The 23,044-nt window shown below is 31.5% G+C and overlaps 1 protein-coding gene and 1 long non-coding RNA gene across 2 annotated transcripts; one reads left to right on the top strand and one right to left on the bottom strand.

Annotated features, from left to right (window-relative positions):
• Positions 1-310: 310 nt before the first annotated feature.
• On the bottom strand, positions 311-5,050 carry LOC106413831. The gene is made up of 3 exons (XR_001282673.3): positions 3,705-5,050; positions 1,183-3,568; positions 311-872 (listed from the first exon to the last, which is right to left on the bottom strand). It is a non-coding gene; the product is annotated as an uncharacterized LOC106413831 (long non-coding RNA).
• A 10,148-nt stretch (positions 5,051-15,198) lies between these two features.
• On the top strand, positions 15,199-21,797 carry LOC106414219 (pollen receptor-like kinase 5). The gene is made up of 3 exons (XM_013854908.3): positions 15,199-18,843; positions 19,081-19,755; positions 19,850-21,797. The coding sequence occupies exons 1-3, from the start codon at positions 18,132-18,134 to the stop codon at positions 20,521-20,523; spliced, it is 2,061 nt and encodes a 686-aa protein (XP_013710362.1). The 5' UTR covers positions 15,199-18,131; the 3' UTR covers positions 20,524-21,797.
• Positions 21,798-23,044: the final 1,247 nt, after the last annotated feature.

Below are 23,044 nucleotides of genomic sequence, written 5' to 3'. Positions count from 1 at the left end.
GAGTGCGGAATTTGTCTTATACCCTGAGGCGTTGGCTAGCTATCGTTATGATGACGAGGGTTATTTGGAGGTTTCGGTGCAGTGGAAAGGGTTGCCTATACATGAGACATCGTGGATGCGTGTCCGAGATTTGAAGCGTGATTTCCCTGCATTCGAGCTTGAGGACAAGCTCAATTTGATTTGGGGGGGTAATGATAAGCCATGGAGGGTGTATTAACGTAAGAAGAAGGGAGCTGTGAGAAGAGAAGAAGAAGATAAAGAGGAAGTGAGTGTTGACGTGGACTAAGGGGTTGTTACGAGGCCGTTACAATGAGAGGAGTATAAATAATAGTTTGAAGAGAAAGAAAAGGGTCTTTTTGAGTACTGTGTAAAGATCTATAGACTAGGGTCTTGATCTCAGGCTCTCGACGTGTGAGACGTCTTGAGAAGATCTCTATATTTGGCTTGTACTTCTAGAGTGTAGAATACAAGAGAGGGAGGTTGGGCGGAACAGAAACAAATAACATACAATCTCTTATCATTGTTGTCTAGTTCAGGCTCCATCATTGCAGTCTCCAATTCTTTCAGCATGAGACTAAGCTCTGCCTCGTTGTTGTTTGTTGCTGAAGAACCGCTTAGGGGAGAGTTGCTGTTGTCCTCAGGAGAATGATTCAACTCTGATGAGTTGCCGTTAGAGGAAAAGCTAGTGGTTGAAGAAGTGTTGTTGTTAAGACATGCATGAGACTTGGTGCCTGGAGAGGATTCAAGTGTGCAGTAACAATCAAATGTTTGAACAGAAAGGTTCATTTGCTGGAGTGAAGATGGTTGATGATAAAAGATTGAAGATCTATCTTGAATTATATGTTTCTTCGTAGCCTCCATATTACAACTATCTGCCACCAAAAAAATCAGTTGCTTAGAACATGATTTATCACAGAGACAACCTTAAAGGTTGTGACTTTATCTAGATAGATTCAAGTGAAGATTAACCCAACAGACAACAACCATCAGTAAGGAAGACAAAGTTCATAGCTTTCAACTGTAGTTCTGCGCTACATATGGATCTTACATAACCTAAATCTTGATAACTCTATTTCAGCACAACTTACTTATTCAAACAAGAAACTTCCAGAAACAGAAACTCAGCAAAAGCACCCGACAGAAGAGAATAAAGATGGAAACTTTGAAATCAAGAACACGAACCTGGTTTGGTTTTGCAGAGAGAGAGAGAGAGAGATTGATTCTTGCGGATTGAAGCAAAAGATTTATTGGTTTATGATATGAAGAATCAAAAGAGAAGTGCTTTGTTGCTACCACTTGCTGTCCACCTTGGTGGAGAATGAATAATAATCGTTCGCTTCATTTTTATCCTCGTCTTTATATAAACAAAATGCCCCTTTGGCTATTTATATTTACGTATTTGCCATTGTTGATATTTTTCGAAAGCGCGTAAGAGCACCGTTAACCCACCAGTTGCTTAAGTTGGGGTGCTTAAAAAAAAAAAAAAAATGACCAATCGCGGGCCGCCACGTATCTGTGGAGCCCGCGAACAGTGCAAGCAACAGCTGCTTTTGATGCCTAATTAAGCACTTTTTCTTCTTTTTTTTCTCTTTCCTTTTTTTTGTAATTAAAAAAAATGATAAGCACCCCTTAAGCACTCATGGTTAATGGTGCTCTAAGGGCATAATTAACCCTAGCACCCCAAACGGAGTGCTTAATTTTTTATTTTTTTTTTTTAGGTTTTTGTCTGATTAAAAAAAATTAAAAATAAACCAATGGCGAACCGCCACGTATCAGTGGGACCCGCGAACAGTGGGAACAACCGACGCTTACTACGCTTGTTCAAGCGCTGCTGCTTACTTTTTTTATTTTTTTTTAAATGGTTAAGCACCGCGGTAAGCACCCCGATTGTGGTCCAAGAACTTTTTTATTTTTATTTTTGTCAGTCCAATGGTATTACGAGGATTGATGACTAGTATGATATAATAATAATAATCTTGATGCTTGATCAGGTTGTCTGAAAATCAAATTATTGTTTTTGTTTGTGGAGTATAATGATATCACTATTAATATGCTTGACTTAGTTTTTATTCATTCTATTTCAAAATGATATATGCTGTAAAGTTTTTATACATATTTAAAAATATATTATATTTTGATTATAAATATATTATTTTTTATGATTAGTTATTTTCACAATTTTAAACAATTAAAATCTAAAAAAAAATATTTTTTTATAAAATGACTTATCATCATTATTAACTAATAAAAAATATATTGAAAATATAAAATATATTTTTTCAAATATTTATTTTCTAAAACATGGACTATTTTGAAAAGAAAAGGTATTGATTAATAATAGAGAAATTCCATATAATATAACTAAAAAGTTATTTTTTATAACAAATATAACATTCAATGGTCAAAATGACCAAAAAGTTTCATTAAAAAGGTAAAAATACTTATACTCTTAGGTTAATTAATCTAGATTTAGAGTTCGGATATTAAGGATGAGATTTATGATTTTTTTTTAAATTAATATTTAAAATTTTAAATAATAATTTGAAAATATTTTTAAAATAATTTCCATATTTCAAAATAAAATTTGAATTTTTTTTTGAAAAAAAGAATTCCAAAAAATCAAAAAACGTCCGAATTATTTTTTTTAAATTAAAATAATTAAAAATATATATTTAATTTGTTATTTAAATAATTGTTTATATTTAAGTAAAGTAAGGGTAGAAGTGTTTTTATATCTTTAATGAATCCTCTTTTGAGCAATTCTATATTTAGTTTTTGTCTTTTATTTTTTTTCTTCAAACGGATATTCTATTACTCAAGCTTGAGGTGGTCTAGGGAACCAAACCGGAACAGAACAACCAATATAATACAATTCCCTATGGAAGGATCTCGCTATCTTAGCTAATGAATAAGACGATACATTTTCCGAGCGAGGAACAAAGACAATCGAGAACTTCGTGATACTACAAGAAAAAAAGCTTTTATTAGCGGACGAAAAACACTATCTAACGATACGATAGCGGTTTATGAAGCGATGTATCATCGCCCGTCATAGTAGATCAGACACATTAGATAGCGGTTTTTTGCGCTGCTATCTTATTGTCATATACTATAGCGTTTTTTTGTGTGCAATTAAATATTTTTTAATAGCGTATTATTTTCTTTATTATTTACAGTATTAAAACTTAAAAAAAAATTACAAATAAAAATATTATAAAAAATTTATATATCGATATTATTTACATATTTAAGGATTGGTATATTAAACTAAACCAAACTAAACCAAGCTAAACCAATTTTTGAAAAAAAATAGAAACTAAACCTAAATTTCTAAACCTAATTAAAGTCCATTTTCAATCATCTACTGCCGCCACATCTATCTTTTTCGTGCTTGGCTCCACCTCCACACCATGACCCTAACGTCTGCTGCCACAGCTTCTTCAGATCTGACGATTCATTGTCTTCGCGGCATCCATCACCTCAAGCTCGTCCCATTCACCTCGCCGCATTTCTTCTTCCTCTTTCATCTCCGCACCACCTCGGTCGCACCTTCTTCCTACGTCTCATTCTGTTATTAAAAAAAATATCAAAATCAAACAATGAGAGAGAGATGATGTCGAAACTGTTTACCATACAAGCAAATTTGACAAGGACCATTTTGTAGAAACTATATGTTGTTTATTGAGTCCAATGAAGTAACATACCTTCAATCCACCGTCCTCAGCTCCAGCCCACAATTGTCCAGCTCAAAGAACCGTCTGATTTGACTTTGCTTATGAGGATGGGGTCTGGCCTCGAAACTGGGAGGCCGATTTGGATGAACTGCAGACATAATCGGAACCTTGAAGATCTCGGTCCCACCGCACTTCCCGACGAAATTCCAGCAGAGAATCGGAACCGTCAGCGTTGGGGGGGGGGGGAGTAGCTGTGGCGGAGGAGAAGTTGGGATCATTGGGACTGGTAAAGAAGGATAAAGCGTAGAGACTGGATATGTTTCTCTGCAATATCGATGGGTTTTTTTGGTCAACTAGAGAGACGTATAGGAGAAGATAAATGAGAAAGAGAGAGATTTAATTGTAACCATTGGATTAAAGTTCATCAATTGCTAAAAATTGTGGTCTTTGAGAAAAAAAAATTAACCAATAAGAGAAAAGGTTGAAGATTGACAAAAAAAAAATAGTTTTAACCTTTGGATTAGAATTAATCAATGGCCATAAAATAGAGGCAACAAAAATTAGTTTTACATTTCTTTTTATTTATTTTTTTAGAACTTGCCTAAATTTAAAGATTAGATATTATAATTTAACATTTGAGATATAAATTTTGATTTGAATTTTTTGAATTTATGACTTTTAAAAATTTCATAATAGGGTTTGAATAATTAGAGTTATGTTAAGTATTTTTTAAAAAATACAAATTTAAGAGTTATGTTATGATTCAGGGGTTTGGAATTTTAAGAGTATAAATATTTTTGATTAATATTTAGATTTGAAATTTGTTAAATTATTGAAACTTAGATTTATAGTTTATATTTAGTGGATGCATGACTTATGTTTGAAGGTAGAGTTTAGGGTATAGAGTTTGGTTGAGAAATTAAAGTTTGTGTATTTGGAATTATATATTAAAACTAAAAAGAATAAATTTTGAGTTTAAGTTTAAGATTTGAAGTTATAGTACAAGAATATTAAAGTTTTTAAGTTTATATTATGAGTAGAGTTTTAAAACTTGTTTAGGGTTTAGGGATTTAAAAAGCCAAACATAGCATTTTAAAATGTTTTGCTATTAAACATACGCTATTATAGCGTTTTCAAATATGCCCCTCTATTATAACGTTTCCAAATATACAAACGCTATCTAAAAGTAATAGTTATGTCAACCATAGCACAATCGAAAAAAACGCTATCCCGGTCTGCTATTAAAACTCATTTTTCTTGTAGTGTGAATCTGATTTTCAACTTTATAAATTCTTCCAGCTCAGTAGAAAAGTCCGGCCATGCTTCCGGGTCATATTTAGTTTTTGTCAAACAATTGTTTTTGGCAACATATATATCTAACATACATATCTATGGTATTTACTCTCTTGTTCGTATTATTCTTAAATTCATATTATTTCATTGGCTATAAATGTCTTTACAACCATTACCAGAAAATTAAAATAGAAGCAAAGATGACATGATAAAAGAAAAACTAACTAGAAGCTGGAGTGGGTAGAAAGAAAAAACTATCTAACTTTCCTCTAAAAACACAAAACCCTGGGTCGTTATTTTCTCATTTCTCTCTCGCTTCTCTGATGTCGCCTCTCGTGGTGCGAAAGTCACTTCGCTTCATCCTTTATGTTTACTTAGGTTTTACATGGCGGCATTTGACTTGTGTTTCGGCTTCGGTGGCTTACCGGTTATTTTAGGACTGCTCTAATGGTCTCCGGTCCTTTTTTCCTCCTTCTAATTGCATTTGGGCTCTGGATTTGGCAGTTGATATTTTGTTTGATGGAGTTGCGGTGGCGCTAAAGTAATGTGTGTGGTGCGGTGGCCTTGAAAAAAGTTGTTCTGTCGATCATCATAGGTGGTCGAGGACTGGTTAGGATCAGGGAGTGATCCGAGGAAAGAACTCTAAGGATCAAGATGAGATCCTATTTCTCTATTCTTTAAAAAAAAAAATTATCTATAAATTGGGAAAGAGAATTCAAAGTGGGTTGTGGTGAATGCTCGTCGGATGTCACAATGCTTGGGGACGGCATATTTGCCTCTCTACAAATTTTTACTGGCATTTTCTTCCTCCGTTGGCTCATTTTGTCTCGCCTTTCGTTTTTGTTTGGAGTAAGTTCGAACCCTCCTCTTGTTCTTGTCATGAAGCTCGTTAGCGTTCTCTGGCTCACATGCGGTGGTGGTTTGATGGCAGTTCTTTGTGCTGACGTCGTGGCTCTTTTCACGTATCAGTCCATTTTTGGTGTTATTGGTTTGAAGAGGTGGTTTGTATCTTCTCTGCTCAGGATGGTGTTCTGTCTTCTAGAGTTTTCTTACGACGGACGGAGATCGCGGGTTCCGCTGTTTCTGTAAGGTTTTCGTTTTTTATAAACCTAAAACTTTATTGGATTTTAATGTTGGTTTGGATTTGGTTTAGGCTTTAGTGGGTTTTTGATTATTAGTTGGGTTTTTGTTACTCAAAACCTAATCATGGACATATGTAAAAATATTATAAAAAACTTTAAACGCTTTAAAAAAAATTTTGATAAAAAAAAGCTTTACAAAATTAATTAATACAAACAAAGTTAAAGAAAAAAGTCGATAACCTAAATAGGCGGACACCATAAAATTTCATGAGATCTAAGTCCAAATAAAATAAACAAAATAAAACCCGGCTTTAAATCTTGGATGATTTTAAACCTAATACTTAAATACAGTTTTTTTAACACTGAAATTTCAATTGCTACGGTTCAATGCAATAGCATTGTTATCCAAATACAAAGTGGAGAAAAAGAAAAGACCCACCAAAAGGTGGTATAAGAGCTCAAAAGAGCAGAAAGATAATACTAAATACTATAAAGATATTAAATGATGACATAAATGAAATACTTAGTAGTTAAAGAGAGTGGGTGAAATGTCCTGGGCTAGGCTTACCAAGTTTTAGCAGAGTCGATTCTTTTTCTCTTTTTTAATGCGAGGGTGTCCCAGACCTACGGAAGGTTCCAGACTAATCCCTAAAAAGAGGTGCAGTCCACGGATAGATCTTCTTTTCGGGTATGTAAATAAGTTTTAAACCATATGTTCATATCTGTGTGGTGTTCAAAGATATCATGAAATAGTTTCCTCCAGCAGAGTTTGAACTCACAATATGGGTGCAGGAAGGAGTTTGTCCTTACCATTGGGCATGATGTTCCGGACTACCATAGTCAATTCTAACGTATCAGTTTTCTATTAACCGAAATTAGGGTTGGAAAAAAATCTAAATCTGAAGAACCAAACATAATGCGTGATAGCAACAAAGCAGCTAGCTGATCATTCATGCCAATCCGATCTAAAAAAGTAGTATCAACCCAAACTAAAATTATTTAAATATTCGAATGAGTTCAAAATTTTGGTATCTAGAAAATCGAAACATTATTCGTCCCAAACCAAAATATTCAGGATATCCAAATATATCCAAATCCTATTTATATTTTAAATATATTAATTATTTCAGATTTAGCATAAAAATAAATATTCAAATATATAAAATATTTTGAAGTTGTCCAAAATACTTGAAAATATATACAAACTAGATTTTGACCCGTACATTCATGCATATATTTGTTTCATTTTGTAAATGTATAAGAAAATCGTCTATGTTAGCATCTATATTAATTTTTTTATTGATCATCCTCACATAGCACATGTAAAACATCTGAACAAAAGCGTACAACGCAGAAATTTTTTTCTTTTTTTTTAAGAAAGACCTATAGAGAACTTGTTCGAAGCTTTTTTATGACTACTTGAATACTTTGCGCTTGCCATCGAAATCATTTTTCTAATGAACTGGGTTTCCATCATCTACATTAAAGTTTTAATATAGAACATAACTAATATACAAACAATAATGTATAAGGGTGATGAGATTTAAATTATACTTCCGAATCAATCTAAATCGTGTATCATAAAATTATGATACTATATTTGTACATATACATTCATTGAAGGTAAATATATTAAAAAAGCTGGTGATATGGCATCACTTGATGAAGAGTTTGTCTTTCCCAACGACATATGTACATGGATTATTAATTCATTGAGATAAGTACTTTAATATTACGTACATAATGTGATGTAATTTCGATATGAGTTTGTTATATTAGCCTATTAAGCGGAGGATTTTATTTGAACGAAGACAAATTAATCCATTGGAGTAAATAGTGTATTAAATGGACCAAATATTGTGACCCAAAGACAAATTTAAAATAGTACTCTATTTTAATAGAGTAGATTAGGAGTGGACATTTTACCCGATACCCGAATCTGTATCCGAACTCAACCCGAAAAACCCGAACCAAAATAGAAAAATATCCGAACGAATATTGATTTAGGAGAGATTGGATATCCGAACCCGAACGGGTAATTCCGAACCCGAATGGATATTCGAAGATTTAACATATGTATACTTATCTTATATTTCATGTTTACATCTCTCATTTTATTTAAAATATTTATATTGATGTTACATATACTTTAAGATCATATAATATACATATAATTACGGAGAAAATGATTTGTCACTCAATTTAAATGCATGTCAAGTTTTTTGTTTCATGTATTAACAAAAGTTACATTCAAAATTTCAAAACAATAGCCAAATTAATGTTTACTTATTTTTGAAATGTTATCTCCAAATCTTTCAATCTATTAAAAAATAAAAAAAAATCAGTTAAGTGAAATCTATATTTTTAAATAAAATAAACCTAAAATTAAATGAAAAATTTAATTTTTTTCTTTTAAAATCTCAATATCCGAACCCGGACTAAAAAATACCCGAACCCGACCCGAAGTATAGAAATATCCGAACGGGTTTTATACCTCTATACCAAAATATCAAAAAATCTGAAATATCCGACTCGAACTTGAACGGATATCCGATCGCCCACTCCTAGAGTAGATAGTCAAAAATAAATGTCAAATAGTTAAAAATACTAGAAACACCAAAAATACTTGAAATTTCTATTTATTTTCTATCTAAATATTTAGTCAAAACCAATTTACATGTTAAGTTTAGGTATTTTATCATACATTATTCAAATTTATATGTGATATGTTATTTTTAATTTTGGATTTTGAAAAATTTAAGGTATATGAATTTAAATTTTTTTAAACTAATCCAAAAAGGTTATCAAAATTCGAACCAAAGCCGAAAAGATCTGTACCGAATCCGAACCAAATTTATAAATAAATTAATGGGACTGAAATCTTTATTCCCGAAAACCCGAAATCCAAATCGGACTTAGATGAGTATCAGAACGTCCACTCTTAACCGAAACCATTACTTTTTATTTTCATATATATATATATATATATATATATATATGTTGATGGCGTTAACAACTTATAGACCATGAAACCCGGATTTGTGTTGATTTTGTTTAATATATTTCTAGTTATTTTTAAGGGAAATTTGGGCTGTATAACCTTCAAACAAATTATAATTCACCCACTATTTAAAAGCCCTAATTTATCTATATACCCGGTACATAATATACATTATTACCATATTGTCTCCATATTCAACCGGTGAAACCTACTACAAAAAAAAATTAAATAAATAATTAATTAATGTAACAAGTAAAATATGTGGCCACGTTGTATTCACTCTCACCTCTCAAGATAATTAGATAGCTTTCATGAAGATGAAGATGAAGATGAACGTGGTCTTTTATTATGCACACATCTTCTTGAACTGAATTTCTTCTCATGAGAAGAACAAAGAGCAACGATGAAGGCGTATATGGTGAGCAAACATATATAACAACTCTTTCATTTCTTTTTCTCTTTCTCTTAAATCATTGATTCTTACATCATGCTTTTGTTTTCATACTTTGTTTTCGTTTCTTTTTTTTTGTTTTAGTGATCCAATGGTGAATAATAACGACGGCGGACCGGTAAAAGCATCGCCGTGTCGGAAAAAAGGAGAAGAGATGAAGATGATCTCTATATGGTAGTGAAGAATAACGACGGTGAACGAGGTGAAGGTGTATCAGCATGTTTGACAAAACAAGAATTGAAGAGGATGAACTTATCGTCTATACTATATTCGGGAAAGGAATAGTATAGTATATATTCTTTAGTGTAGTTATTTATGTAAAGTTATTATACTCTTTGGGATATATATCTAAACAATCCCTTAAAAATGTAATCATCTTCATATTTACAAATTTGATAGTTTTCTTCTATGTCATTTTGTGTAATTGATTGTAATATGAAATTCATACTATATTGGTTTAAGTGTATTGATTAAAACCAATTTTGGATAGATGATAAATAAACTCTTATATTAGTGTACTATACTACATTTCTCAACTATAAATAATATTTATATAGTATAAATTAATATTACATAATATTATGTATTATTTTAGATTTTGATATTTGGATTTAGAGTTTATATTTGAGTTTAGGGGTTAGTAATTAGTGATTAGGGTTAAGTATTTAGAGTAATAGGGGTGAGTTTGAGGCCAGTATTAGATTTTGAGATTTGGGTTTAGAGTTTAGGGTTTATGGTTTATATTTGGGTTTAGGGTTTATACTTGGGTTTAGGGTTTAGTGATTAGGATTTTGAGATTTGGGTTTAGAGTTTAAGGTTTATGGTTTATATTTGGGTTTAGGGTTTATACTTGGGTTTAGGGTTTAGTGATTAGGATTTAGAGCTTAGTATTTAGAAGGGCGGGATTGGGATTTGGGTTTAGTGAACATGTATCGTTTCATTTGACAATTAATAAAGAGTGTTCTATTTTGTTCACCAATATGTACTATACTATTTATTTTATTCCATTCTATTTGGGTTTAGGGCTATACTTGAGTTTAGGGTTTAGTGATTAGAGTTTAAAGTTTAGTATTTGGAAGGTGCGTGGTTAAGGCTTGGGTTTAGTGATAGCAGTTTAAAGTTTAATATTCAAAATGTGCCTTCAAGTGTCCAATATTGGAAAAAATTTTATAGATTGTATTTGAGTTTATAGGTTCATGCATAAGGTTTAGATTTACTAAGTAGAGGTTTGTGTATAGTAAACCATATTATATATATACTATTTGGGTTTATGCTTTCTTAATTAGAGTTTAGATTTAATAATTAATGGTGTGTCTTGTATTGTTGTATTTTTCGGGTGAAGAGAATTTACTATTGCATTTCATACTATGGATACACCATTGAATTTTTTTGATTATTTTAAATATTCGTGTACTATACTACTTACACTATATGGAATAGAAGATATGTAACATGCTAACTAAGTAAATATGCCTTCAAGTGTCCAATATTGGAAAATAATTTATAGATTGTATTTGAGTTTATAGGTTCATGCATAAGGTTTAAATTTAGTAAGTAGATGTTTGGGTTTAGTAAACCATATTATATTTTTTGTTACATTCTATCTGGGTTTAGGGTCACTTGGGTTTAGGGTCTATATTTGGGTTTAGGGTTTAGTGATTAAGATTTAGGGTTTAGTGATTAGCATTTAGGGTTTAGTATTTGGAAGGTGGGGATTGAGGTTTGAGTTTAGTGATAACAGTTTAGGGTTTAGTATTCAAAAGTTACGTATGGGTTTAACATTTAAGAGTTGTGTGTTGGGTTAGAGTCATATATTATTTCTCATATGAAATGAAACCATCCTTTTATTTTTCATTATGCACTAAATTCATTTCAGTTTTTATACCATTAATTTATTTATTTATTTCATGAAACCACATCACTAATCTAATTTAAAATTGTATGTGGTAATAAACACAAGTTACGTGGATGTCTTCCATATCTCTCATTCTGAACAGTTAGCTATTAAAGTGTCCACACCTTAAAACATATGACGTTATCTCTTTTTTTTTCACCGGTCACTTGTAATTAAAGAGGATATAACCGGATAAATTATAGCATAAATGATAATTTTTTCATTATGTCAACATCAATGTCAATCCACCTAATTTTTATTATGAATTTGGTTATTGGACGAAGAAGCCCTATTTTTAAAGAATATATATAAACATATATCATTCCAGTTCATCGTAATGAAATAAACACGAGCAAAAGCAAAACAATGGGTGGCACTAGCACATGATTCAAGAAAATGAAATAACTAGCTGCTCTATTTTATTTTATGTGCGGGCGAATGTATGAACGCAATAAGCAACTTTTTGTTTCCTTTTTTTTTGGGTAGACCTCGAGTCTTCAGTGAACAATCAAAGTATTCTATATATTATTTCACAAAAATAAAAATCAAAGTTCTATACATTATTGACCTTAGACCAAACTAAGAGACTAATTGACTGAACATATACTTATTGATTTATAAAATGCATTGCGATATAATTTCACCTTACGTAAGTTTTGCTTTATGGGTTTACCATACTAAATTATGCATCTTTTCAGCTAATAAATCGTTTTTTTTTTATAAATCCTTGGGTATAATAACAGAGGAGAGGACAAAATGGTCCACACTAGGGATATGCATGAATCAAATATCCAGATCTTTAGAAATATTCGTCCGATCCGTTTTGTATGAACTGATCAATAACTATTCGCATATTCGGTGTTCTAAATATCTGTAAAAAATTACAGGGGTATCTGATTCGATCTATAAAAATAAAATAAAAAAAAATTCAAAGATAAGATAAAATAATAAATTTTTATACAAAAATAAAAAATTATTTACATTTTAAAATTCTATTAACTAATATAATAAATAAAATATTATAAAATGATATAAAATATGATACTTATATAATATATAATTATTTAGGCATATGTATATAACGGATCAGATCGAATATTCGTTCTTAAAAATATTAGTATTTGTGATTTTCTTTGTTTCTTGCATATATTGCAATGAAACCTAGCTACAAAGCAATTTCAAGTGACAACTTAACAAAAAAACTTAACAATGAATGCCATAATATTATTTATAAACCTTTTCTTTAAAATAATTATAGATAGTACAACTAAGATGGTATGTACGTAGTACATCTACTATTATTAACTATATCATTTGATCCTTGTGAACCATGTTTTAGGATGAAAAAAATACATTTTGGTATATAAAAGTAGATATGAAAATGAACCAAGAAATTCTCTTTACAAACATACGCAATTTCTAAGATGAAAAATTACATCCATAAATATTATAACAGCCCCTTAAATTTTTTGACGTAATTTATACAATGAAAAACACATCTTTAGATTGAAAAATAACTCCTTAATGCAAATACAATTTTTAGGATGAAAAAAATGCATTCTTAAACATTTTGACAATCAAAAACCAATGTAATTGTTAGGATGAAAATATATCATTATGAAAAGACAAATCTGTAAACATTTTGACAACTTTTTAAAAATCAACACAAGTTTTAGGATGAAAAGATAAACCTTCGAATTTTTTTTATTTCTGTTATTAATAGTTATCATTCGATCATTCATATTATCATTTGGGTGTGATTGATAGTTGATGTAAATGCTTTCTACAGCCCCATATATTTTTACATCACCAAACTAACAGCAATCAAGGTTTAATAATTTTTTTAAAATCACAACTCTTGAAATAACGTATTGTTGTACAAGTGTTTTGTAGAGCCAAATATCCACATCAATTTTTTTATGCTTTCCATAAAATTCTACAACAGTAAAAAATCTAAAGCCACAGTAAAAAGTCTACAAATTTTTTTTTACAGAAATTTTTTTAAAGCTACAGCCATTACCAATCGGACCTATATATTTATTTATGAGAACTCAAAGCTAAAATCATGTTCATTTTATTTTGATATTCTTCTCTAAAATGAAGAATTTCTATAACAAAAAAAAAATTTGCTCCAATATGTTATTGAGAAATACCATTAAATAGCCCTAAATTTTTTTTGTCACAAATATAGTTCATAAGGATCAAAATGACCAAAATATTTCATTAAAGAGGTGAATATACACTTATACCCATAGGGTTAACTAATCTAGAACTTAGGGTTATAGTTAAGGGGTGAAGTTTAATTTTTCTAAAAAATAAAAATAACAAACTAAAATTTTGAAAATAAAATTTCAAAAAATAGTTTCAAAAATAAAATTTTGAAATTTTTTATAAAAATTTTGAATTTGAAAACATAAAATTATCTTTTTCTTTTCTTATTATTTATATATATATATATATATCAGCAAGTAATATATATCAGCAAGTAAGACTGAGAGATTTCTGCTGCAACCATAAACACCAAATGATTCAACACTCTTTAGATCTTTAAGACTCCACCCTAATCCACTAACTATATCATTATTGATTCATAAGTCGTCGATCTAGGGTATCCAAAGTGTGGCTGTCTCAATAAGTATGTTTTGAAGATCATGGTGACCTTCCTCTTATTCCTCTTTAAGATTTGCCTTTCTTCAGCATTGTGCTTCAAGAGAAACATTTTTTTGCCTTTCTCCAGCATCTACTTCAGCAGAAACAAGTTGCAGATTGTTGATTGGAGAAGTGTCTTTCCTATTAAACTTTTGTCGTTTTTTACTTTTCAAATTTACCAAATGATTTATTGGAAGATGTGAAATTGTGATTCCAATGAAATATTATAGATGCGATATAGAGATATTCAAGAATTGCTCTGAAATGCTACTAAAAACGTTTACCTTCAAAATTTACTCTCATAAAAAGTCAACACAAAATATTATAGTTTACACAATGTAGCCTCCAATGCACTGTTAAATGTGAAAAAATTCTTTATTACTAAGAAGGAAATATAATTAAAACTAACTTCCAGCTTGAACAAATTAATTAAATTGGTATGGACAGTAGATTACCAGCGACAAGAACAAATTTCTCCAGGTCTCCCTTTCTGTTTAGTTGATTTTCGTGAAGTAGGTGTTCGCTTTTTTCATAGTTTGTCGATACATTATCTTCTTAAATTTGTATTTATATTATATATGCCAGGTCGTTTGGTGATCTTGCACCAAAATAATTCTGTATACTCTTTAAACTTCAGTTTGTATTTTCTCTTTTCCTACTTCCCTTTAAGTGGTGGTTGTTTGAAGTCAAAATTTATGTTTTTTTTCATCGGTGGTTCTTTAAGTTCCTGAAGATTTTACTGTGTATTTTTATCGGTGCCACTCTATACCAACATTATTTTACAGGAAAAAACATTTTTTATAGGCTTATTTATCTTCCAGTTTTGTCGAGTTTACTATCATGTGGTGGTTCCAAACTTTTAACCATGCTTATTCCAAAATTATTGATTAAATCCGATTTAATCGACATTAAACAAAAATCTATACAAAATTTTTTTAATGTAAAAGGTTAAAACACAGAGAAAAGGTGCGTGTACTCGAAAATTCACATGGCGTTGTTTTTCCTCGTTCAAGCAAATGCCGACCAATTGAATGGGTCCAGCTTTGCTTTAAAAGCATTTGACCTATTAGGCGTTCTCTTCGAAGAATTTCAGGGAAAAAAAAAAAGATATGACATTTGCTAAAAAAAAAAAAAAAAAAAAAAAAGATATGACCTCTCATATTATTTTATTTTATTTTGATTTCCATCCACTATATAATAAAATTTCTCATTTTCTCTCTTTCGAACTCGAATCGATGTCTTTGCTTCCTTTTTTTGTCTTCTCACGAGTTAACATTGTCGGACAAAAAAATCAACTCTTCCAAATTGCGATAAAATCGTCAATTCCAGAATTTCAAAAAGGCATTATAAAGTCATCATTATAATTAGGCCTGGGCATTTTACCCAGATCCGAAGACCCGAACCATAACCGACCCGAAAATACAGGTTCGGATCCGGGTCCGGATCCATGCTAAGTATCTATTGGATCTTTTTTTTTGGACCCGCGGGTCTCGGTTCTGGTCCGGGTCCTACCCGAGACCCGTTCGGATATCCGAAGTACCCGCAAATAATGGTATATTTTGGGTTTTCGGGTCTGATTTTGGATAAATTTTTGGGTATTTTTGCGGTTCTTCGGGTATTTTTAAAGTTTTCGGGTTCAGTTCGGGTATTTTAGATCTATTTCGGGTCCTAAATACCCGAACCGACACGGATCCGAAATATACCCAAAAATTTTGGGTATTTTACGGGTATTGAAATTATAGACCCGAACCGATCCGGACCCGACCAGACCCGATCCGGAACCGACCCGAAAAGTTATAGGTACCTATATGGGTCTAAATTGCTAGGACCCGAAGGATCCAGATCCGACAATACCCGACCCGAATACCCGGATGCCCAGGCCTAATTATAATTTCTTTACAAGACTTTTGAATAGAAACAAATTTTTTTTTCCGTACTCACTATAAGAAAAGTGAGGGTTAACGTAACGACGCATGCATTCGTTATAAATTCGTCATAATGAACTTTACAACGAATTAACAATGAAACACGACTCGTCGCTAAATGCGCATAGTATTTAATTGTTTTACTACACATAGAAGATAAAAAAATGTCACTATACATATTTTAATTATTTACCCAATGACATAATTTAATTCATTTGACATATAATAAAGCCAAGCTAAATATCTCGGTAAAAAAATTCAAGCAAACTAGTAGTCTTTTTCAAAATAGTAATAAAATATTTAAGTTTTGACTATAGATACATTATTTCATATGATCAACTACTTTCAACAAATTTAAACCGATAGTAATTCTACAAATTCAATCAATTAAAATTTATAATTTAGCATTACTAAAAAATAAAAATAAATAAAATTATTAAAAGTTACAAAAAAATCTTTTAAAAACGGAAAGAATATTATTTAATTTGTAGTGTAACTGGCAATAAAAGAGAAATTCATAAATTCTACAAGCTCTAACTTATAACACATTGTTTAATTAGTCCAGATACAATCCCTTATATATTAAAATGCAAGTCGCTTGGCGAATCAAAAAGTGACATGTGGAATATGTATAAAAAAAATTAATAATGTCAATACAAAAAAAAAAATTCGATTCCAATTTTTCTCAACATCCAATAACTAAATCCCTAAAAAAAATCGGATTATCAATACCACGTTCAGAAAAACCATAAACACCACGTTCAAAAGTATTGATCATGATTCAAAACTGTTAATTGTATCTTCCATATAACCTTCCATCTATTAATTTTACTCTTTGTTTGATCTCCTTCTCTCCTACGTTATCTCATTCTTCTTCTCCATAGATTCATTTTTTAAAAGGAATTCATATTAAAAAGATAAAAAAAAAAATTTACAGATTAAAAAAGAAGAAGAAAACATATAAAGACACAGAAAGGGGGACGCATGAAATGGAAAGCCAGCCAAGGTAAAAGAGAAAATAACAAAATAGTTTTATATTTATCACTTCATATTCTTCGTTTTTTGGATTGAGATTTTTGACTGATGCAAAATAAAAATGTTTATGATTACTCTTAATTTAGTTCAGTTTCTTTCTATTCTCAATCAATAATCTCTTTTCTTTTTTGCATATTTTAGATTAGAAATAGCCCTTGAGTGTTTTCAGAACTTATATCTTCAATAAAAGAATAGCAAATCAAAGCTTTGTCATTAACAAAGATAAAAAAAAAATTACAACAAAAATGGAGATAAGAAAATATATTTAAACTAGATTTATTTGATTCCTTTAGTGTATTGAGAAAAGAAAGAAACAAATTTACGATTGGGTGGAACTTATTCGGCAAATAAAACTTAGAAATCCAAAATTAGAACTTTTTTTAAAGGGTTAGTGAAACTAAAAAGAGTCAAACTCTTCAATGCTCAAATTAAAATTGCATCATGTTAAATTTCTTTTTAATGAAAATATTCTCTCCTGACCTAATTAATTTTTTTTCTTTAGATATTGGAAAACTCATATGGTCAAAAAAAGAAAAAAGGTAAACTTAAATAAAAATATGTCAATAACATACTCACAATGGACTAAATCAAATCTCCATTTGCTCGAAGGTGTTTATTATTTGTGTGGTGATAATTCAAAGAAAGAAAATATATTTACCTTTTTCATTATAATTTCTATAAATACATTATATTTTTTATAAATAAATATTTACATAAAAATAATATCTGTGCATAGCACGGGAGATAATACTAGTATAGAATAATTCACGAGTTATTGGCTAATTCTTGAAATTTGTTCAACCAAATAAACCATCTAGAAACGAAAACAACAAAGATATTACATATATATAACTTAAACAAGATAACTGAATGGTTACCCATTGATCTCTCTCTCACCTAATAACAATCTTAAGATGTTACAAATTCAAAAACGAAAATAGAAAGAAAAAGGGAGAAAAGAATCACATCTTTGCCAATTTACACACTCGTGCTTTGTCTATTCTTGGTAGGTTTTGTTCTTCCCTCTTTCCGTTCTTACAATTTCTTGTCTCTCACGGAACACACAGAAACAACAAAAAGAAAGATTTCGCAGAGATCAAATCGATTCCATCACGTGTGTAACCGCAATGCGCAATTGGGAGAACCCGGTTATGCTTGCGTGTAACACGGCTTCAAAGAAAAATCTACCTTCTTGTATTGTCTTCATCATCATCTTCATCACCTTGTTATGTCCGGCCGTAATGTCTCAAGTGGTTGTGCCAGGTTCAGACGCAGATTGTCTCTTGAGATTCAAATATACATTAGCAAATGGTTCGGTGTTTTTTAGTTGGGATCCATCAACATCACCATGTCAAGGAAATGACGCAAATTGGTTCGGTGTTCTTTGTAGCAACTACGTTTGGGGGTTACAACTCGAGGGACTTGAATTAACCGGGAAACTAGACCTCGACCCATTGGTTCCTATGAAGAATCTACGAACCATAAGCTTCATGAACAATGAATTCGATGGACCAATGCCTCAAGTTAAGAGGCTCACTTCGTTGAGATCTTTGTATTTGTCTAATAACCGGTTTTCGGCGGAGATACCCGCGCTTGCATTTCAAGATATGTCTCATTTGAAGAAGATTTTGCTGGCTAATAATGCCTTCCGAGGAACAATCCCTTCTTCTTTAGCTTCTTTGCCAAGGCTTGTAGAGGTGAGGCTAAATGGTAATCAATTTCAAGGGCAGATACCACATTTCAACCAGAAGGATCTTAAGTTAGCTAGCTTTGAGAACAATGACCTTGCTGGACCGATACCTGAAAGCCTCCAAAACATGGATCCAGGCTCTTTTGCAGGTACATTTTCATTGGTCTGTATGGATGGTGCTGGCCCATGGATTAAGCCGCATAAACGACTGATTAAAACACATATATGATTTTTGAAAATTTTCATTATATATTTTTGTTGTCTTAGCTAGGGCTGTAAAAATATTTGCCAATGTACAATTGATAAAATGAATTTGGATTATTTATTCATTTCTGATAAGAAAAAAATTGCTTAACATGAATGTTTTTATGTTTTGTAAATTGTAGGTAACAAAGATTTGTGTGGTCCTCCCTTAAGTCCATGTTCTATTTCCCCTCCAGTAATTCCTGTTGATCCAAGGTCTCATCCAAGTCCTCCTCTTAGTCCTCCACAGGGGAACAAGACCGGTTCATTTAGCACTATAGCGATCATTATGATTGTTCTTGGCATACTACTAGTGATCATCGCACTTGTGTTCTGTTTCCTTCAGTCAAGAAGAAGAAGAAATTTCTTGTCAGCTTATTCTTCCTCTGGTAAGGAAAGTGTAGAGAGCTACACTTATCATGAACCAGTGGTTAGGACCAATAAACCCGCGGAATCTCTTGTGAATCACGCAAGGAGAAGATCAACGCCTGATCCAGGAGGCAGGCTTCTATTTGTGCGGGACAATGTTCAAAGATTTGGTCTTCAAGATCTTCTTAAAGCTTCAGCTGAAGTTCTTGGTAGTGGAACGTTTGGTGCTTCATACAAAGCAGCAATATCTAGCGGACAAACATTGGTCGTGAAGAGGTATAAACATATGAACAATGTCGGAAGAAATGAGTTTCATGAGCATATGAGAAGGCTAGGGAGGTTAAACCATCCGAATCTATTGCCTCTCGTCGCTTACTATTACCGGAGAGAAGAGAAGCTTTTAGTCACTCAGTTTATGTCTAATAATAGCTTGGCAAGCCATCTTCATAGTATGTTTTAACATTTCATTACTCATTTCACAAACTTTCATCTCAATACCAAATTATACTAACAATTTGGATTCTTTGTTCTTTGTTTTTGCAGCTAATCATTCAGCGGATCAACCTAGTTTGGATTGGATCACACGTCTAAAGATCATAAAAGGAGTAGCAAAGGGTTTATATTACTTGTTCAACGAGTTACCAACATTAACTATCCCTCACGGTCATATAAAGTCATCAAACGTGGTTTTAGATGAATCACTCGAGCCGTTGCTAACAGATTACGCTCTAAGACCAGTGATGGGCTCAGAGCACGCGCACAACTTCATGACTGCATACAAAACACCAGAGTATGGACCGGCAAAAGAACAAGTCTTGACAAAGAAGACAGATGTTTGGTGTCTCGGTGTGTTGATATTAGAGGTTTTGACAGGGAGATTCCCTGAGAATTATTTGTCGCAAGGTTATGATCCAAACATGAGTCTTGTGACTTGGGTTAGTGACATGGTTAAGGAGAAGAAAACAGGTGACGTGTTTGACAAGGAAATGGAAGGGAAGAAGAATTGTAAAGGGGAAATGATTAATTTGTTGAAAATAGGGTTGAGATGTTGTGAAGAGAAAGAAGAGAGGAGGATGGAGATGAGAGAAGCTGTGGAGATGATTGAGATGTTGAGAGAAGGAGAATCTGATGATGAGTTTGGTTCCATGGATCAACGAGTGAGTAATGATTTATATTCTTCAATGTTGTGGGACGATGATGACTCGTTGAATCGATGAGTTATTCGGATTTTCAGTCATTTCTTTCTAGGAATCATTTGAACATGTATAAAAGTGCCGTGGTGGCTTTACCCGAGAGAAGAAAGAAGAACATGTGATGGATTGTTCTTCTTTCTATTGTTAGTGCAGATCATTAAGAAAAATGTATGAGCAGTTTATGGACCAACAAATATGTATATAGTTTGTATCTGTATATCCCCATCGTTGTCAGCTTTAGTTCTTCACCATAACCTGGACTTTTATAGCATTATCATCAGCTTTAGTGCTTGTTCTTTGGTCCTAGCAATTAGCATTTGTGGAGTGATCTTTCTTTCTCTCATAAGGTAGATTTTTACAACTCTTTGAGAAAGATGAGATGTGTATTAGAAACTTTTAAAATATTTATGTAAAAATGGTTTTGAATTCACTACAAGAAAAATGGCTTTTATTAGCGGACGAAAACCGCTATCTATCAATACGAAAGCGGTTTATGAAGCGTTGTATCATCGCCCGTCATAATAGGTCAAGCACTTTAGATAGCGATTTTTTGCGATGCTATCTTATTGTCATATATTATAGTATTTTTTTATGCAATTAAAGAGTCTTTAATAGCATGAATTTTTTGTTATTATTTACATTAAAATTTATTTATTTTAGAATTATTTATTTCAAAATTATTTATTTTAGAATTATTTTTTATTTAATTATTTTAAAATAAAAACTTAATTAAAATTTAAAATTATTCATAGAATCAAATTTTCTTTATTACTTAAAATTATCTATAATTAAATTGGTTTACAAAAATACAAAAAAAAATCTAATTAAATAATAAACCAACAAACTAAATAAACCAAAAACTAAACCAGGCTTTAACCTAATTACTAACTAAACACACCACCACTTTGTTGTCTTCTTCATCTACCGGCCGCACCACCACCTTCGTCTTCGTGTTTTTCCATGACCTTCATCAGTATCCAGCCATGATTCTTCTACTTCATCTTGGGATTTGAGAGGCAAGTTGCAGTGAGGAGGCAAACGTCACATCCATCTAGACCTAATCTCGCCGCCTCCTCACCAACTTGCCGTCAGCTTCCTCTTCCTGAATCTGAAGCCGTCATCTTCCTCCTCCAGCCGCCATACCTGCCTTGCCTTGCTTCCTCCATCCCTAAAACAAACAATACAGTTCAAAACAGAGAGAGAGAGAGAGAGAGAGAGAGAGAGAGAGAGAGAGAGAGAGAGAGAGAGAGAGAGAGAGAGAGAGAGAGAGAGAGAGAGAGAGAGAGAGAGAGAGAGAGAGATGGTGGTGATGCTGGGACGGAGAACGAGACGAGTTGTGTGTGGTGGATGCTGGGACGGCGAACGAACGGTCGTGTGGTGGTGGTTGTGATGCTGGGACGGCGAAAACAAACGGGTGGTCGTGTGGTGGTGGTGGTGATTGAGAAAGATAGAGATCCAAAGAATTAAAAAAGATTTAGATGAGATCAGATTTAGATCTGTAACCAAAAAAAAGAGAGAGAGATAACGTGAGACAAGGAAGGAAGAAAGAGATTGAGATATGAGATGTGTGATTTCTAGCCATAGGATCAAAAATACTCAGTGGTCAAGATTGCTATCCTTGTGTTTAAGATATTGACCAATGAGAAAGAAGGAAAAAGATAAACCAAACATATTTGTGGCCATTGGATTGAAATCAATCAAAGGCCAAAATTAATCCATTAAAAACTGTTTTCATTTAATATAATGATTAAGTTAAATATTTATATATAATTTCGACCAAAAATATATATAATTAATGTAATTATAGTTTGGTTCAATGTTTCAAATAATAGACTGAAAATTTTAAAATTATTTATAAGTTATGATTTACTTTAAATGTAAAATGAAATTAGTTTAAAGGTTTAAAATACAAGAGTATAGTAAATAAAATTAGTTTAAAGGTTTAAAATTTAAACATATTAAATTTTTAAAAATGTATGCTCAAAGTTTGGTGTTTAACTTTGAGACTATTAGATTTGTGATTTATGATTTAGTTTAATAACTAAATGTGTAAATTGAAGGTTTGAGGTTTATTAATGATATATAAGTTTTGAGTATATAAGGTTTAGAGTTCAAGGTTAAGATTTTAAGTTAAAATTCGAAAATAAATTTGAATTTATTTGAAGAACTAAGTTTAAGTTTGATTTTTTTTTTGAATTTAGATTTTAGATTTAAAGTTATGAGTTTAGAATAATGGTTTGAGTATAGGGTTTGGGGGTTAAAGGTTTAGGGTATTGGGATTTAAGATAAATTATTGAAAAAGAAATAGTTTTTGAGTTTATATTTAATATTTGAGGTTAAATTTAAGATTTGATATTAAAATAGTTAGATTTTGAAGTTATGTTTAAAGTTTAGGGTTTAAAACTTGTTTAGGGTTTAGAGATTTAAAAAGTCAATGATAGCATTTTTAATAATGCGCTATTAAAAATACGCTATCATAGCGTTTTTAAATATACAGTTCTATCATAGCGTTTTTAAATATACAAATGATATCTAAAACTAACGG

The sequence above is a fragment of the Brassica napus genome, chromosome C5 (assembly GCF_020379485.1).
Source record: "Brassica napus cultivar Da-Ae chromosome C5, Da-Ae, whole genome shotgun sequence".
NCBI classification, from domain to species: Eukaryota; Viridiplantae; Streptophyta; class Magnoliopsida; order Brassicales; family Brassicaceae; genus Brassica; species Brassica napus.
This window is presented reverse-complemented; position numbering and strand designations above follow the sequence as displayed.

Excerpts from the sequence above, each read along its gene's own strand:
- LOC106414219 (XM_013854908.3), top strand. The coding sequence starts at position 18,132 with ATGCGCAATTGGGAGAACCCGGTTATGCTTGCGTGTAACACGGCTTCA. Across the intron at positions 18,844-19,080 it reads GGATCCAGGCTCTTTTGCAG|GTAACAAAGATTTGTGTGGT; the intron begins GTACATTTTCAT and ends TGTAAATTGTAG. Across the intron at positions 19,756-19,849 it reads CTTGGCAAGCCATCTTCATA|CTAATCATTCAGCGGATCAA; the intron begins GTATGTTTTAAC and ends TTGTTTTTGCAG.